Below are 18,300 nucleotides of genomic sequence, written 5' to 3' on the forward strand. Positions count from 1 at the left end.
CGTATTAAATAGTATAAGTGTCAGAGAGACCGCACGACACGAACTTCGAGTTTCGAGTTTCGTAGTAGCCCTACTGCTGACCACCAGATGGGCTATCACGAAACTCGCAAATCGAAGTTCGTTGTTCGTATCGCACCGGCCCTCAAAACTCGAACTTCGTATGTTGTCGTCCCGCTGGTGCTTATGTCGTTTAATACGCGGGTGAAAGGGACGGTGCGATACGAGCTTCGATTTGCGAGTCTCGTAGTAGCCCTTCTAGTGGAACTAATTTCTAGCGACTTTTGATTTTGAGTTTAGCGACTCGAGTTTCTAGGAGTTGGCAACACTGACAGTGATTTGGCAAGTTGTGTGTGGTTGTAGATTAGATTCTGTTGGAAGAAAGGGATAGTTCTTTTAATAAATGCACTCTCAAAATTTCTAATTTATGTGTCGATCGTGACACACGTATTAATCGAACAAAAACAATATTAAATGCAGAGCCATCCTGAATAGGTCTTAGGCGTTAGTCTTTTAAGGTAAGTAGTTTGTGATTGGTTTTAAAGTTAGCGCGCGTCGATTTCTTTGTAACTATTTTTATTGTTTGTTTTGATTTTAATGACATATTCTAGTGTTATATAAGTAATCATGTTAATCTTAAGAACAATAGGTTTACATGCAACTGCGTTTAAACAATGCTCTGTGTTAATTTCAGGTGAATGGACTTTTATAAATTGAGTGCCTATTTTTAGATGTGGCCGTTATAATGTTTGATATCTGTGTATAATGTTGTTTGCTTTCGCTTATTTAAATGAGGTTAGTTACTATGCGGCAGTATGCCGTGTTAAGTGGTTATAACTGTTCAATAAGTCAGCCTTAGAACATCTGCAGTGAGATTTACCTACTAGTGTAGAGATTGTAAGTTTTTGTAAAAATCACAATTTTAATACAAGCTTTATACTTGCATTGTCATCAAAACTACGCATCAATACCAAATTTGAAGTTAATCCACATAATAGGGGGTGGAGTTAGACTTGTAAGAAGTTAGTTAAAAGCTTTTTTAGTTTAAATTTTTGAACTGAGCTCATCCACTTGCATTCATAACGGCATTGTATCTTTACAATCCTATTAATTGCTTTTGTTCTTGTAATTGACAACTAATTCTGCTAGTGGGTGAAAAGCAAAATAGATATACAGTCACCTGCAACAAAATGGGATGAGCGGCATTATATCCTGATACAATAACAACTAGTAGGAGACCGAGAATGGTTCCAGCCAATTTCTTGGCCCTTATTAAATAAATAAATATCACGGGACAATTCACACCAATTGACCTAGTCCCAAAGTAAGCTTAGCAAAGCTTGTGTTATGGGTACTAAGCAACGGATAAATATAATTATATAGATAGATACATACTTAAATACATATTAAACACCCAAGACCCGAGAACAAACATTTATATTTTTCATACAAATATCTGCCCTGACACGGGAATCAAACCCAGGATCTCAAGCTTCGTAGTCAGGTTCTCTAACCACTAGGCAATCTGGTTGTGGTGGTTATTGAATTAATGGACCAGCAGGGCTACTACAAAACGTATTGTACCATCCCTCTCACTCTCATATTAAATAATATAAGCGTCAGCGGGACGGTACGATACAAACTTTGATTTTCGAGTTTCGTAGTAGCCCAGCTGTAATACGGTCCTATAACAACACTAAATAACAGGAGAGACGTCTATATGTGTCCAAAAACATCCTATCAGCCCTGAACATAGAGTCATATCAGATAGGTATTTCGCGTTGTTTGTGTTTGCACGCACCATATCTTCATAGACCTCTTCTGTACTGGTTCTGGCAGAATATCAGCGCTGCGGTCTCCGCAGCTTTATTGCTGAGTCAGCGCCCTTTCTTTCCATAACACACGGCCTGCTTGTTGTGTATTTTTTACATGTATATATAGGTTTTATGTAAGTATGTACGTACACAAACTCGTATACATATGTGTGCGCGTGTGTGGGTATGTGCATGCTGCATATATATATATATATATCCCAATAAATTTTATATAATTTCTCATTAAATACTACTTCACTTCTTCTTTTCGAAACATTTTGATTGGTAAAGTATCAATAGTTTTTAACTTTGTAGTTTAACTTTAATGAATGATAATTATATGTAAGGCCTACTATTCAATGGAGGAGTATATGCGTGATAGTTCTGCAACTTTTTAGACTTTATTTAGTTTACTGCATGACTGAATGTGCCTACCTACAAGACATTTATATTTGTATGCCCTCGGGCGCAGCATAGTGATACAAATCTATGATCAGTGTACCAACTATTTTAACCTATGTTTGACAAATAAATTATTTGTATTTGTATTTGTATATTTTTAAATCTTGTTATGCTATTCTGTGTTGTGGATGAATAAACCAACCAACACATAGCAAGCAGTACAGAAAACACAGATATATACACAGAGACTTTCTGAGGTAAGCAATAGGCGGCCTTATCGCTTCAGAGCGATCTCTTCCAGGCAACTTAAATATATAATTTGTTAACTTGATTTTTATGTCCAGTACGCAAGATGTCGAACTTGGGTGTAAGTCTCAAGTTCCGCTGGGGGCTGTCGGCGGCTGACCCCGAGGAGCAGCCGGCCCTCATCGTGGGGCAGGTGGCTCATCTCAATGCCTTGACCTGGCACGATGTGCGGTGCAAGCTGGAACCTCGTGTAACTGAGGAGGTGAGGATATAAATTTATATTAAGTATAGTGTAAATACATGTTGTATTTCTACTTAAAATCTACTTTAAATAAATTTAATATAAAATTAAGATGTACACTAAGTATTTCATGTACATAATGAATTTTAAAACACCAAAATGTAGGTATATTGTATTCATATACAATATATCTACAGTTTGGTGTTACACTCATGTGTACAGCTAATTATCTTTAGCATGTTGGAATAATTTGGCCGTAAGAGAATTCGAATTCGAAACTAAACACGGTTCTTAGTATTATCAGCAGGTTTGCAGGTGGTAGGACCTTGTGCAAGGTCCGCCCGGATTGCTACCACCATCTTGCTCGCTAATCCTGCCGTGAAGCAGCAGTGCTTGCACTGTTGTGTTTCGGCGTGGAGAGTAGGACAGCCGGTGAAATAACTGGCACTTGAGGTATTCCATCTTAGGCCTCTAGGTTGGCAACGCATCTGCAATACCCCTGGTGTTGCAGTTGTCTATGGGCGGTGGTGATCTCTTACCATCAGGAGACCCACTTGCTCGTTTGCCATCCAGTCGAATAAAAAAAAAAATGTTGTTTAACCTTTGGTATGCCGCGGCTACTGTAGTAACAACATGGCTACGTGCCGACGCGGTTCCGCGTTCCGGAGTTAAATAGTAAGCTATTCTTGACCTTATTGATCCATAAAAGCTGCAGAGAAAAGAAAAAAATCTCGTGAGGTCGTTTGAACGCGGATCCACGTTCCGGCAGTATAACGGGATTCTGTTGATCTGTGTTCGATACCAAAGGTTAAAGCTTATAAAAAATAGTTCCTTTATCTGTTTTAATTTGTTTATTAAGTACATATAAACACCTATGAATATGTTACTTTGTCATCGGTTTCTGAACCCATCTTAGAGTACTTATAATATGTGTGATAGGTGACTTAATTAAAAGTCAGACATCTTGGAAGTGTTCTTTATTTGTCTCCTTCACTCATCTACAATTATGAGAATCTTGCTATCTCTGTCGGTATTGCCCTTACATGCCCTTTGAAATTTAATTTAAACTTAATCTTTATTTTCAATTACATTTCACCCTCTTACATGCTTTCCATCCTGTCCGCAGCGCCATGATAGGTGGCTTAATTAAAAGTCAGACATCTTGGAAGTGTTCTTTATTTGTCTCCTTCACTCATCTACAATTATGAGAATCTTGCTATCTCTGTCGGTATTGCCCTTACATGTGTGTTGATTGTATGCAACTGTATGTAATTAGACCTTAAATTAAAACAGTCATGTGATCCTTTCATGAAACTCGGTTTCGCCTCGTTTGCTCGTTTCATAAAAGCACACTCGTGGTTTAAGGACCCCTATTACGTAACAGTTGCATAAACTAATCAAGGGCGGCGCCAGCCGATTGCTCAGAGGGGGGGGCAAATTGATAGGGAGAATGAGAAAAGTATGAACTCTAGGTAAAGTTGGGAGCACTAAGATTTTCACTTGTAATAGAAGCCTTGACCAATCAAGCAAGTCAAGTCAGACTTGGGACTTTGGTTGGTTGCATTTGGCAACTTTTTTAGAATCTGGGGGGCAGGGGGGGCAGCTGCCCCTCCCTGCGCTCCCCTTGGCGACGCCCTTGAAACTGGTATCGTGTTCCAGGCGTGGCGGCGCGGGCTGTCCTGCGTGACGGCGTCCCCCGGCGAGACGGTGGAGCTGTGGCCGCGCGCGGCGGCGCTGGCCTCGCTGCCGGCGCGGCGCTCGCGGCACGCGGCCCCCTCCCGCGCGCACGCGCTCGCCAAGATCGTGCGCGGCTGGCACCGCGCGCACCAGCCCAACGAGGTCATCGTGGTATGTCAATGACACTGACTCCGCTGGCTGAGGCCTCGACTGAATCATTACCTCCAAAATAAAATAAGTGCGAGAAGGTGTCTAAAATAAGTGTCAAATGTCAAAACGGCTGTACGATTTGTACTAACGCTAATTGAGCACGCATCTGTAATCAGGGTTATTTGATAATAATTACAGCTTCATTCCTCCACCCGTTCCTGAGAAAATATATTTTGACAGATGATGGACGGACGGACAATAGTGACTCTCTACTGTTCTGTTTTTGCCGGCTGAAGTATAAAATCCCAAAACTAACTAACCGACTGCCTTTGTCCTTAGCTAATCTGCCGCAAACGCGACGTGTACGCAAGCGCCATGGCGATAGCGCGGTCCCTCCCGCAGTACAACGCGCGCTCGGGGCCCGGGCCGCTCGCGCCCGCCGCCGCCGCGCCCGCGCCCCGCGCCCTCGCCGTCGAGATACAGCTGGTGCCCGAGGACCATAGAGGTGACTCACTCACGCATCATAGCGAGCGCGCGCTCGCTGTCGTTACAACACGCGCTCGGGGCCCGGGCCGCTGGCGCCCGCCCGCATGTGTCCCCGAGCAATAAATCCCCTGACACAGTGTTTATCCGTCAGAAGGCGAGTTGGAGGAGGAAGGCGTGGGCCCGGTGGACCCGTCCCTGCTGGACAACACGCTGTCCGGCGAGGACCTGGCCGCCATCCAGGCCGCCGCCGACGCCACCAGGCTCGCCGCCCGCATCGCCGACACGCCCTGCAATATCATGAACGTCGACAAGTTTATAGAGGTCAGTACAGTACCCTTCTGGGGTATTAGAGCCTAATCTCAAATTACCCTATTACACAAAACAACCTTATGTCAATCAATGTGGCGACCCTAACGCTACCTTGTAGCGGATAACAGTAATTCTTCAATTAGAAGACGCTGTCAGATGTGAGAGTCAGAATGGCGGGTGTACCTTTCTATTATTATTATTATCGTTTTGCTGAGCAAAGACTGAACCTTTAAAAATATCATCATCATCATGTCAGCCGAAAGACGTCCACTGCTGGACATAGGCCTCCCCCAAGGCTCTCCACTCAGACCGGTCTTGTGCTTTCCGCATCCACCGCGATCCCGCGATCTTAACCAAGTCGTCGCTCCAATATAAAAAAAAAAAAACTCAAAATGCACTATTTAGTATCTACTTTGTAAATAATTGTACCCGCCTTTAACCACTTACTTTGGCTTTAAACCATGGTGGCCTAGTGATTTGATCTATGGCCTAACAAGCAGAGCTCTAAGTTTTTCGAAATCCATGTACGAACTAAAAACTTTCGTTTCCAGGAAGCCTGTCAGGTAGCCAAAGAGCTGGACCTGCCCGAGCCGACCATAATCCGCGGCGAGGAGCTAAAAGCCCGCGGCATGGGCGGGCTGTACGGCGTGGGCCGCGCCGCCAGCTGCCCGCCCGCGCTCGTCACGCTGTCCTACCGGCCCGGCGGCGTCGACGCTACTGTAGCCTGGGTCGGGAAAGGCATCGTCTATGACACCGGCGGCCTCAGCATCAAGGCCAGGGTGAGTGAGCGAACTACAGGTGACTAGGGCAGTCTCTATCGGTAGACAATGCCTACTGTAGAACGCGCGTTCCCCTGCCTCTAGACACTTTTCTCCAAGTGCCTCTTTAAAGTCCGTTCCATTGCCTCTAGACACTTTTCTCCAAGTGCCTCTTTAAAGTCCGTTGCATTGCCTCTAGACACTTTTCTCCAAGTGCCTCTTTAAAGTCCGTTCCATTGCCTCTAGACACTTTTCTCCAAGTGCCTCTTTAAAGTCCGTTCCATTGCCTCTAGACACTTTTCTCCAAGTGCCTCTTTAAAGTCCGTTCCACTGCCTCTAGACACTTTTCTCCAAGTGCCTCTTTAAAGTCCGTTCCACTGCCTCTAGACACTTTTCTCCAAGTGCCTCTTTAAAGTCCGTTCCACTGCCTCTAGACACTTTTCTCCAAGTGCCTCTTTAAAGTCCGTTCCACTGCCTCTGGATACTTTTCTCCAAGTGCCTCTTTAAAGTCCGTTCCACTGCCTCTGGACACTTTTCTCCAAGTGCCTCTTTAAAGTCCGTTCCACTGCCTCTGGACACTTTTCTCCAAGTGCCTCTTTAAAGACCGTTCCACTGCCTCTGGACACTTGTCTCCAAGTGCCTCTTTAAAGGCCGTTCCACTGCCTCTGGACACTTTTCTCCAACTTTAAAGTCTAACTGACGCGTTTATCTGCATTAATGCTAATTTGGTTTGGCAGCAAGCCAGGTCGATTGTTGCGTGCGGTAATCGTTCAACTACAAAAAAGTCGTCGACATAGCATGGAGCTCACGTAACATATTCCATATGCATTGTTGGCATAACATATTGTACTAGTTTTTGTTTGTCTGCAGTCGTCTATGGTGGGCATGAAGGGCGACTGCGCGGGCGCAGCGGGCGTGCTGGGCGCGTTCGCGGCGGCCGTGCGCGCGCGCCCCACCGTCAACCTGCACGCCGTGCTGTGTCTGGCGGAGAACGCCGTCGGGCCCGACGCCACCCGGTCAGTACTATGCACCTTTTTTCTACTCTTATGCTATTTCTCATATTTATTTCTAAGTATGAAAAAGTTTACTCTTTTTCTCTTATTTTGGATTTTATTTAATAAGTACCTAGTCGTAGAAGAAGTATTTTATGCGATATTGTATAAGTAGTATTAAGTAGGTCAAAAAAAGCTCATGAGGTCTTCTACTTACGATGCTCGCTGCGCTCACATTGTAACTCACGCCACTCGCCTTTTTTGGGGTACACTACATAAATACGAAAAACGAAATTCCGAAAGTCGGAATCACGAACTTCAAAATACTGATTTTGATAATTCCGAATGTTTTAAATCTCCTAATATGACTATTCCGATTCTTCATAAATCCGATTTTTATAAATCCGAAAATTAAAAATACCTAATGTTTAAAATTACCTACGATTTTCAAAACTCCGAATTTTAATAAACCGAACAATAAGAAATCCCACTCAATAATAATCCGAAATGTCAAAAATACGAATTCCGATTACTAAATACCTATTTTCAAAATTCCGAATATCATCGCACCGATCAATAATAAATCCCGACTTATTAACTTAAGCTATGTAGGTTTGATTGGCCTAAAACAGTATTTACTGTTATTGATTTTCAGCAATGTGACACAAGATTGACGGAGCTCCTATTCCGCGCAGTTATGGCGCTTCGCGCCTTGTCGCAATTCTAACCTAACCTAAGTATGCAGGTTAATTTATCTAAATTGATTGATATTAATTCGAGATTCGAAATCAAGATTCCGATTATTAAAACCACGGTGTCATTTCAGAAAATTGATAATCGGAATACTGTACTTCGGGCCAATAACATTTCGTGCTTTTCATTTTTCGGAGTTTTAAAAATCGGATATTGAAAAAATCGTAATTTTGAAATTCGGAAAAATAAATTTCGTGTTTTTAAGTAATCGGAATTATATGTCTTAGGAATTATGAAAATCGGAATTAGCAAATTCGGAATAAAACATTTCGGAGTATTAGGGCGTACCCCCTTTTTTGACCCCTGTTAAACAATACAACTGTTGCATAAAATACTATTACCTTACCTCGTCCATTAAGACTACATTACCATATCACTGTACGTTTCCTTCGGCACTTCCTGCCACGTACAGTGAAATTGTGGAATCAACTGTCGTCAGCAGTGTTTCAAATAAGACGACGAGCTCGTGGTAAAAGGACCTCGCGGCGTTTGCAGTCCCAAAAATTTTTTTTTTTTTTTAGCTTTCTATGTGACACCAATTTCCAAAAGAAGTTGGTAGGCAAGGTCAATAAAACTGAACCATTCGTAAATAAATAATACTTATGTTGTAATTCTTTTTTTTTTTGGAAACTTCATTTATCTCGAATCAAAACAAATATTTTTTTCTAAAAAAAAAAGCCTCAGGCGTCTGTTGGTGACTGTACGACTATGAATGTACTTGCATTGTCATCCAACCCTCATAGTATAGCCAAATTTCAACTATAATATTTGTAAACATTATGGATTTAGACTCTGACCTTTACTTTCAGGCCCGACGACATCCACCAGCTGTATTCGGGGCGCACCGTCGAAATAAACAACACCGACGCTGAAGGTAATCTATTACGTTTAAAAATGTACGTGTTATTTTTTACTACTGATAATTCCGACAGATGGCTCAGTTCGTTGATAAAAACTACCCAGTAATTTACATTTTATCATAAATCATTTAAGTTAGTTCCCAATCCGCACTGGGCCCGCGTGGGAACTATGGCCCAAGCCCTCTTGTTCTGAGAGGAGGCCTGTGCCCAGCAGTGGGACGTATATAGGCTGGGATTATGATGATTTAAGTTAACGATTGTTTTGTAAAATTGATGTGACACATATGTACATAAGTGACATCAAAAAATTCACTTAGTCAACTTTCTTTTGCCACATGTATTGAATGTATTAATGGGGGTAAAAGGTTTACGACATTTGATGGGGTGTTGTTGGTCGTAGGGCGGCTGGTGCTGAGTGACGGAGTGGTGTACGCGCAGAGGGACCTCAAAGCGGACACCATTGTAGACGTGGCCACGCTAACAGGAGCACAGGTAATTTCTACTTTTATATTATATATGTTGACGACCAGATGGCTTAGTGGTTAGAGTCCCGGGTTCGATTCCCTTGTCGGAACAGATGTATTTAAGTATGTATCTATGTATATAAATATATTCATCCGTTTCTTAGTACCCATAACACAAGCTTTGCTAAGCTTACTTTGGGACTAGGTCAATGAGGGCTATCGCGAATGAATTCGCCGCTAGAGGCGCTAGTGTAGCGTGAGGTCTCCGAAATGTCAAATCTCATAGTTTTTGGGTGAGCTACGCGGGTTTATTTATAATTAGATTTTTTTTGTGAATATTTTGCATTACCTGAAATTAATTATGGCAATTATGCGTTACGGGGCAATGAATGTCTGTGTTTTGAGACAGTTTTGTCTTTCGGAAACCTTTGTCCTCCCTTTTTTCCGAACAAAACGGGGACTATGCAACACTGTGGCATGCTCGATATTTTTATGGTACGGTTTTAAGGTGTATTAAATATGATTTTAAGCCGTGGTGGCCTAGTGGTTTGACCTATCGCCTCTCAAACAGAGGGTCGTGGGTTCAAACCCCGGCTCGCACCTCTGAGTTTTTCGAAATTCATGTGCGGAATTACATTTGAAATTTACCACGAGCTTTGCGGTGAAGGGAAAACATCGTGAGGAACCTGCACAAACCTGCGAAGCAATTCAATGGTGCGTGTGAAGTTCCCAATCCGCACTGGGCCCGCGTGGGAACTATGGCCCAAGCCCTCTTGTTCTGAGAGGAGGCCTGTGCCCAGCAGTGGGACATATATAGGCTGAGAGGATGATGAAATATGATTTTAATCTATACTTTGTTTTCACGCCCGTAATAACAGACTTTGAAAGACATACTTAAAAACCTCACGCAACAGTGCGCCATCTAGTGAGACAAAAAACGATAGCCCTGATTGGTGTCAAGTGTCCCATGATATATATTTGTTGTCAGGGCACGGCGACGGGCAAGTACCACGCGGCGGTGATCTCTAACGTGGCGGCGTGCGAGCGGCGCTGCGTGGCGGCGGGGCTGCGCGCCGGGGACCTGGCGCACGCGCTGCCCTTCGCGCCCGAACTGCACTTCCCAGAGTTCAGCTCCGCCGTCGCTGACATGCGCAACAGCGTTGCGGTCAGTCGCCCTAAAATTACACTTCCTTTGCTTATACTATAGTCCAAAATCAAGAGAACTAGATTGACAACTGAAAATGTTACCAGACGTAGCAAAAAATATAGGCATAGGAATATAAACTTGCGGTAGATGCGGATTGTCACTTTTGGACTTTATTTTCATAGCTTTAGGCCTGAAAACGACGAAAAGGATAACAACAAATATATAACGTAACGAAAATGTGGCAATTAAGTAGAATGACATTTAAGAAATGACAATAAAACAAAATAGCGGATGGCGTCATTACCGATGTTCAAAATTTTTCGAAATCTTTCAAATAAAAGATTTCTTTTATTATTATTTTAGTTCGTATTAAAAAAAAATAAAGCCTGATCAGAAATATATGACTATTCGCCATGTTGCGGAATTTCATTGGAACTAATTTCTTACACTGGCAATAATTTTAATGATTGTCAGTGTCACTGTGGCGGTTTCTTTGAACAAAAACAAAGAATGCTCAAAACGATTAGTAGTCAACAACGGATCATTGTAAATAATGTTTATAATACACTACTGAAAAAAAAACGCTTGGGGAATGAAACTATTTCACTACAAAACCTTTCCACATCAGAGCTAACAGGTAAACGTTGTAGACAAGTCAAGATGTCATTGTTCCAACTATACTGAACTATTGCCATATAAAGGACGACCAGATGACCTAGTGGTTAGAGAACCTGACTACGAAGCTTGAGGTCCCGGGTTCGATTCCCGTGTCGGGGCAGATATTTGTATGAAAAATACGAATGTTTGGTCTTGGGTGTTTAATATGTATTTAAGTATGTATCTATCTATATAATTATATTTTTATCCGTTGCTTAGTACCCATAACACAAGCTTTGCTAAGCTTACTTTGGGACTAGGTCAATTGGTGTGAATTGTCCCGTGATATTTATATTTATAAATAAAAACAATAGCGCCCTCTTGACAATAGTCATATATTTTTGGTTTACCTTTAATGTCGTTATTACAGCACTGGTGTAACTGTGGCAACATTTGTGTGCAATGAACTGTCAAGTGACTGGACTCGAGTATAGGCGCAGGGCTCTACTAACACGGCATATCTATACATACTACCTACAAATTTGTACGGAACTAATACGCGAGTCCGCCTCGCACGTAGCTCGCTATTTTTTTTAATAATTTTAATGGTATTCTCGAGTGATACCATTCCAAGAACTGATCCCATCACGCCGACGTAATTGTGGTTTTACAGTGACGCTTACCATCCATGCGGGTGGTAAGAGCGACCCGTAAAGCTATGTATACCTAAGTATTTGTTTTGTTTTCTATTCCCGCCAAAATACTCTTTCATCTACTTTTTTTTTGTAAGCTGTTCGGGTTAATGTTTTTGCCACCAAATCTTAAGATGAATTTATTTAAAAAACGATGATTACTTATTATTTCGTTATTTTAATAAATTATCCCACTAATATAATAAATGCGAAGGTGTGAGTCTGTTTGTTTGTTACTTCATCACGTCAAAACTGCTTAACCGATTTAGATGAAATTTGGTATACAAATAGTTTGAGTCCCGGGAAAGGACATAGAATATTTTTTGTCCCGGAAAATTTCTACGCAGACGGAGTCACGGGTCACAGGCTAGTTAACAATAAATATCAATCCTTGTTTATTATATTGAATACACTTTAATCTAATTAAGTAATCTAGTAAAATAAGAGATTAAAAAGTAAACACACATTCACAAACTATGTTTTTCCTGATTGGCAGTATGCCATAGATAGTCAATTAAAGAAATAAAACCCACTGAAACAAAAGACAATCTCTTTGCTGGCCGTGGCCAGCAATGTTGTAGGAAATTCCATTACTATCCTCTTATTTGAAATTAGAACGAATGTTCAATGAGTGTTATTCAAAGACGTACTTAGCGTTCTATTATCACGAATATAAAGATGACATTTCCTTGGATGTTTGAGAAAAAATATGTAAAGCGGCTTGTAGACGGGCCATATTTTCACTGCAATTTGTAGCCGGCAACAATTGGTGTCCCTCTCTTACTCACATGTTAGACAGGGACACCAATAGTTGCCGGCCACATATTGCAGTGAAAATATGGCCCGTCTAGGAGCCCCCTAACGCTCCAAGAGACGCAAAGCTCGTGGCCCGCTCGTTACCACCAGCGCCAGCGAAACACTATAAAACCAATGAACTAAAATAATTTCCTTGCTCACCCGCGACCTTACGATAGCCAAGCTTATGCAAAATATGCGTGTTCATGCAGTTCCTCCACCTCCACACTGTAAGAACACACACAAATCACACAAACCCATCTATCACCACCACCACACTACACTGACGCGTTTCGAACTCAAACAGAGCTCATCTTCAGAGTGACACAACCGTACACCACTACCAGTTGTTAGACTAACGAACCACAACCACCGTTTTAACTTGTCACTGTAACTCCCCAAGTACCCACATACGTTTATGAAACAAAACAAAAACTACCACAAATTATTAATAAAAAATTTTTACCGTCCTTCAAAACTACCTTGATTTTTTATTTATTTACTGTCAAGGCATGTTTTATTAACTACCATTGCTGAAATTAGATCCAAGCCGTAGCAAGGGAGATGAAACTAAATTTACCTGCTCATTAATAATAGACCCCATACTGTTGTATCTAATTATCTCCATGCATTCTAAAACATCGAGACGAAAACGCCTGACGACGCCTAACGCCTGATTCAATAAATTACTATAAAACCACTAGAGGTGAGACGTATTTACTGGAATAGGTTTTGGCTTGGACGCGTGAGTACGCGTTCCCGCCCGCGATTCTTTTAGCGTACGAGTATTTAGGAGTACGGCGGCTGACAACGTTCCGCCAACTTGAAAACAAGCTGTTATGTACACTTTTTAATTGAAAAATCTATAAAAATTGCTGACAGTCCTAAGCCCGTATGAAGTACGAAGGGAAGTTTTTAGTCGGTATTTAATAAAAGTTAAAATTAAAAAAATATGAAGTGTGAAGACTGAACTGTGACGTGAATTCTGTAGTTCGATATTCGTAAAACTACTGAAACTAGTACGGTGTATACGCAATCACGGGAGCGCATTTACGGGAATCATTTTGTTTACGCAATGAGTCAATGAGGGCTATCGCGAATGAATTCGCCGCTAGAGGCGCTAGTGTAGCGTGAGGTCTCCGAAATGTCAAATTCGAATCCGAATTGTCAATAGTTTTTGGGTGAGCTACGCGGGTTTATTTATAATTAGAATAATTTTGTGAATATTTTGCAATATCTGAAATTAAATATGGCAAATATGCGTTCCGGAGCAATGAATGTCTGTGTTTTGAGACAGTTTTGCCTTTTGGAAACTTTTGTCCTCCCTTTTTTTCCGAACAAAACGGGACTAAGCAACACTGTGGTTGCTGGATATTTTTATGGTACGGTTTTAAGGCGTATTAAATATGATTTTAATCTAAACTTTGTTTTCACGCCCGTAATAACAGACTTTGAGAGCCATACTTAAAAACCTCACGCAACAGTGCGCCATCTAGTGAGACAAAAAACGATAGCCCTCATTGAGTTAAGTACTCATAGATACTCGTGGACCTAGCCTTTGGATCTAGTATTTTTGTGGACGCGTACTCGCAAGACTCAGTCCGCGTTTTGCCTAGTACGTGTCACCTGTACAAAAGCACAGTAAGTTCCGTGCGTGTTCCAGGACCGCAGCAACGCGCAGCCGTCGTGCGCGGGGCTGTTCATCCTGGCGCACCTGGGCTTCGAGTTCCCCGGCGTGTGGCTGCACGTCGACATGGCTGCGCCCGCGCACTGCGTACGTACCTGATGCTACACTCTATCGTTTGCCCGGATTTCATATGCCCGAATGTAACGTTTTCTAGAATTTTCATTTGCCATAGAGTAATTTATTTCTGTAATAGTAATTTCTTCAGAATTGATATTAAACTAACCTAACCTTACCTACTGCATTCTATATGATGACATTAAAAAAAATCCTAAAAACAGCACGGTTCTATATATTTTATGGCAAACGTTGGTATGGCAAGTGAAATTCGGGCAAGTAAAGGTAAACGACCTGATGCACTTGATGCTACACTCTACTCTAATGCCGCATTTACACTCGCGTACGAGTCGCGACACGAGGAGGAGTGAGTGTGACAAGACGCGCGCGCCTCGCCTCGCCCCTCGCTGCGCTCGCGTCCGGAGCAATTTTGGACACGAGTCAAAGGACCTCGCGACGAACGCGAGCTTGGTGTTTACATTCGCGCTCTCGCTTCATTCGAGTTTGAACCTTGTGCTGCGCAGGTTGTAAACTCAAAGACAACTGAACTCGCCACGAGAGTGTAAACAGATAGCTCAGTTACCATCGATCACGCGAACCGCGATCCACAGTAGATTCAAATCGACTTTTTCCATACCCTCGGTCGGGCGCCTTTTTTTTAATTCGACTAGCAAGTGGGTCTCCTGATGGTAAGAGATCTCCACCGCCCATAAACATCTGCAACACCAGGGGTATTGCAGACGCGTTGCCAACCTAAAGGCCTGAGATGGGATACCTCAAGTGCCAGTAATTTCACCGGCTGTCTTACTCTCCACGCCGAAACACAACAGTGCAAGCACTGCTGCTTCACGGCAGTATTAGCGAGCAAGATGGTGGTAGCAATCCGGGCGGACCTTGCACAAGGTCCTACCACCTGTAAAAACAAAACTGACTCATAAAAGTATGACAGAGATTTTGAAAGAAAAGGTTTTTTTTTAACGTCCTAAAACGTTCTAACCATTATTGTTACGCCAGGGCGAGCGTGCAACGGGCTACGGAGTGGCGCTGCTGACTGTACTGTTCGGGAACTGCACCCAGAACAAGCTGCTACAGGCGCTCGCGCCTCCAGAACTCTGATGCCCGGCTGACGGACGACCTGCACGTGACGTCTGATGAACTGATGGCTGACGACTGGAGGCGGTGTGAGATTGTATACTCCATTATTTTAGGAGAGGCGAAGAAAACAATAGGTTTATGTGAAAAAGCTGGTTAATAATAAATAATAATAATATCATGGGACACCTGACACCAATTGACCTAGTCCCAAACTAAGCAAACCTTGTACTATGCATACTAGGCAAACATACTTCTATAGATAAATACATATTAAACATCAAAGACCCAAGAACAAACATTCGTATTATTCATACAAATATTCGCCCCGGCCGGGAATCGAACCCGGGACCTCAAGCTTCGTAGTCAGGTTCTCCAACCGCTTCGCCGGGCGTCAGTTGGCGCTAATATCGTGACGTGAGGTCCGTTTGTCAACTTACTTTGGGGTGTACATTTGTATGGATAATTTTCGAGTCACAATGGAAAAAATAATAGCAATTCTAACTACATGCGTTAAGGTGTGCAACTTTTTGGTCTTCACCCATTGATGTTTGTGATTAGCTAGGGTGACACTACTTACCGTCCCGGATAATACTTACATGGAAATACCGACCCTGTATTTCGTGTGCACGCCCATAGAAACTCTCATCAGTTTCTATAGGTTCATGAAATACACAATCCTTGCACATCGCTGATGGTAACGGAGCATATAAGTTGCACGTTATAACGCGATATTACAATATCATCAACATTCCTTGAATAACAGGAAACCTAAAATAATGGACTATACAAACGATGCCTTGATAATGGAATACGCATAATATTCACAATGCATACATCATGCACATTTACTTTGAATTGTTTAGCTAATTTAGTTAATTTTTCTAACAATAGTGTTAAGAATTAATTTTTTATGTAGTTATGTACATAACTTTTGTATCTATGCAAACGTCAACCAATAACAGACTGGGCGGTCAGTTATTAGCTGATGACGAGGCAATGCTATGGTCCCGGACCTTCCTGTACAAACGGATGAATTAAGAAAAAAAAATGAACTGTCATATTCTTTTTAATGCTAATGAAGCCTGGCAAGCTATTCTTACGTTTATTAGCCAATTTGTACAATCTAGTCGGGGTCAGAATTAACCGAACTTGTTTGACAGATAAAAATGTTGCCAGACATGAAGAAAAGAAATAGTCATGGGTACCGATGTAACTGTGCATCGGTAATATTATTAATAATAAAATATTAATAGTGACCGCTCTTTCTGTGGCTCTGATTTTAGTATGTTTAGATTATTTTTAATGCAAGTACTAACCATGTTACCATACACAATTAACAACCACGGAACATTTGTTTAACATAAGTGTCATTTTAGACATTTTTTAAATTTCTTGTGGTATACTTACCGCGTGTTACCTTAGAAATTTAGACAAGCGTTGAACATATGTTAAACACATGTCAGTTAATAGAAAAACGTTATTTTAGGCATGTCTATGTGTGTGTGTTCATTCTGTGTTTGGTGGCAAGATTAGCGGGGTATCTCTCAACCTTGACGCTGGTAAAACTGTCCAATCAGACACAAGCCATAAAAAAAAGATAAGAGAGTAAAATGGCTTTAATATTGGTGGACGTGTTCCTCGCACATCTCTTGTGTTTGCAGAACGCATAGTTAAGCTCATGATGATATTTTTTTTCTATTCGTTATTTTTATATTACTTACACTTGAATACAAATATGTGTTGTTAATTGTTGCCATTAATGATGTAATTAATTAATTAATCAGTGACTGCCTTATTTTTTAACAGCAGTATGTATTATATAGTTTTCATGTCTTGACGTAACATTGACGTTCCAGATTTAATTTTGACTGACAGTTCCATACAATTTTTGCTTTTATAATGTTAAAGATTTGTTATATAATATATATAATTTTTCGCATTCATACACTTGTCCACTAAAAGACACTAATTAGGTCAAGTTATTTAGGTAGTTTCCGATTCTAGAAAGGCAAACCGTCGAGAAATAGAAGCTCCGCTATCAAGCGAAACTGTCCGGAACTTCTAGTAGAAAAAATAATTGTATAATAATAATTCATTTACTTAGATTACCTTGATCACTCATTCATAATTGATTGTTTATAATGGTAGGTCAATTAAAAAAAAATTAAGGCAGTCTCACTTACTTTAGGTCACCACAATAATACCATGCAATAATTTAGTATTAAGTGCAAAATGTGTTCGATAGAGCCAAATCAGTAAGCCATTAAATAATAATAAATATCAATTGTTGGGGGTAGTTTTCATACATATTATGTTAAGCAATGACCGAAGTAATTGTGCTACAATTTTTTAAATAAAGGTGAAAATACAGAAGATTGTTTTATTTTTAAAACTAAAGGCAAGATGAAATGAAAAAGATTTATTTTTGGTTAATTGTATTTACTTCAGTTGGTTTACCAATAATAATGATATAACACTAATCAATGTATAGGTATAAAAGCCCATAAAATCCGAATTTTGTATACTATGTAAAATTTAGACATGTTCAGTACATACAAAGTAGACAAAAAATAAATGCACTTACGCGCCTTCTACATGGCAACATTTCCTAATTTTTTTGGCAAGTACCTTACATAATAAATACCGAAGTATCGAGTAATTGCACAATGACTTGTTTAAATAAATTATACCGCGCTGTTACGCGTTCGATATGCTTTCTAATTTATAAAAATTACACCTAAAAAAGTAGATCATGCGAAATAAATAAATGTTTATAGATGACTAATTATTGTGTAAAAAAAAACAAAGCACATGACTAATTCTGAAAATAAAATTTTGGGCGAATGACGCCCTGATTTAAAATAGAAAAAAAAACTCCCCGTGGGGGATTACGAAAAAATACCAAGCGATAACGAAACGCGGTTTTTTTTCTTAATCGGTGTTGCTTGCGGTGTTATTTTAGGCGACTCATAAGTCCCTAATACCGGTGCCGTAGTTAGCGCCCCCCGCCCTGTTCAGGGCGTCCTTGAATTGATCGATGTCTATTTCAGATTGGCTCTCCAGCTGCAGTTCCACTGCGAAATT

At 41.1% G+C, this 18,300-nt stretch overlaps 2 protein-coding genes across 7 annotated transcripts in view; one reads left to right on the forward strand and one right to left on the reverse strand.

Moving 5' to 3' along the window:
* The first annotated feature begins 311 nt into the window (after nt 1-311).
* On the forward strand, nt 312-17,582 carry grsm (probable aminopeptidase NPEPL1 granny smith protein). Of its 5 annotated transcripts, none has more exons than XM_074106170.1 (12): nt 312-515; nt 2,558-2,721; nt 4,360-4,548; nt 4,867-5,032; nt 5,165-5,334; nt 5,874-6,101; nt 6,951-7,096; nt 8,635-8,699; nt 9,086-9,177; nt 10,138-10,314; nt 14,044-14,154; nt 15,136-17,582. In XM_074106170.1, the coding sequence occupies exons 2-12, from the start codon at nt 2,566-2,568 to the stop codon at nt 15,235-15,237; spliced, it is 1,602 nt and encodes a 533-aa protein (XP_073962271.1). In that variant the 5' UTR covers nt 312-515; nt 2,558-2,565; the 3' UTR covers nt 15,238-17,582. The 5 variants fall into 5 exon arrangements, with proteins under 5 accessions (XP_073962271.1, XP_073962269.1, XP_073962270.1 ...); XM_074106168.1 differs by lacking the exon at nt 312-515 and adding an exon at nt 582-691; XM_074106169.1 differs by lacking the exon at nt 312-515 and adding an exon at nt 582-691 and having other exon boundaries at nt 5,168-5,334.
* Nucleotides 17,583-17,620: 38 nt separating this feature from the next.
* LOC141441437 (coactosin-like protein) overlaps nt 17,621-18,300 on the reverse strand; it is a 57,585-nt gene continuing 56,905 nt past the window's right edge. For both annotated transcript variants that reach the window (XM_074106177.1, XM_074106176.1), the window contains exon 5: nt 17,621-18,300. In XM_074106177.1, the coding sequence (XP_073962278.1) occupies nt 18,184-18,300 (117 nt within the window). In that variant the 3' untranslated portion in view covers nt 17,621-18,183.

This window comes from Choristoneura fumiferana, chromosome 24 (assembly GCF_025370935.1).
Source record: "Choristoneura fumiferana chromosome 24, NRCan_CFum_1, whole genome shotgun sequence".
Classification (NCBI taxonomy): Eukaryota; Metazoa; Arthropoda; class Insecta; order Lepidoptera; family Tortricidae; genus Choristoneura; species Choristoneura fumiferana.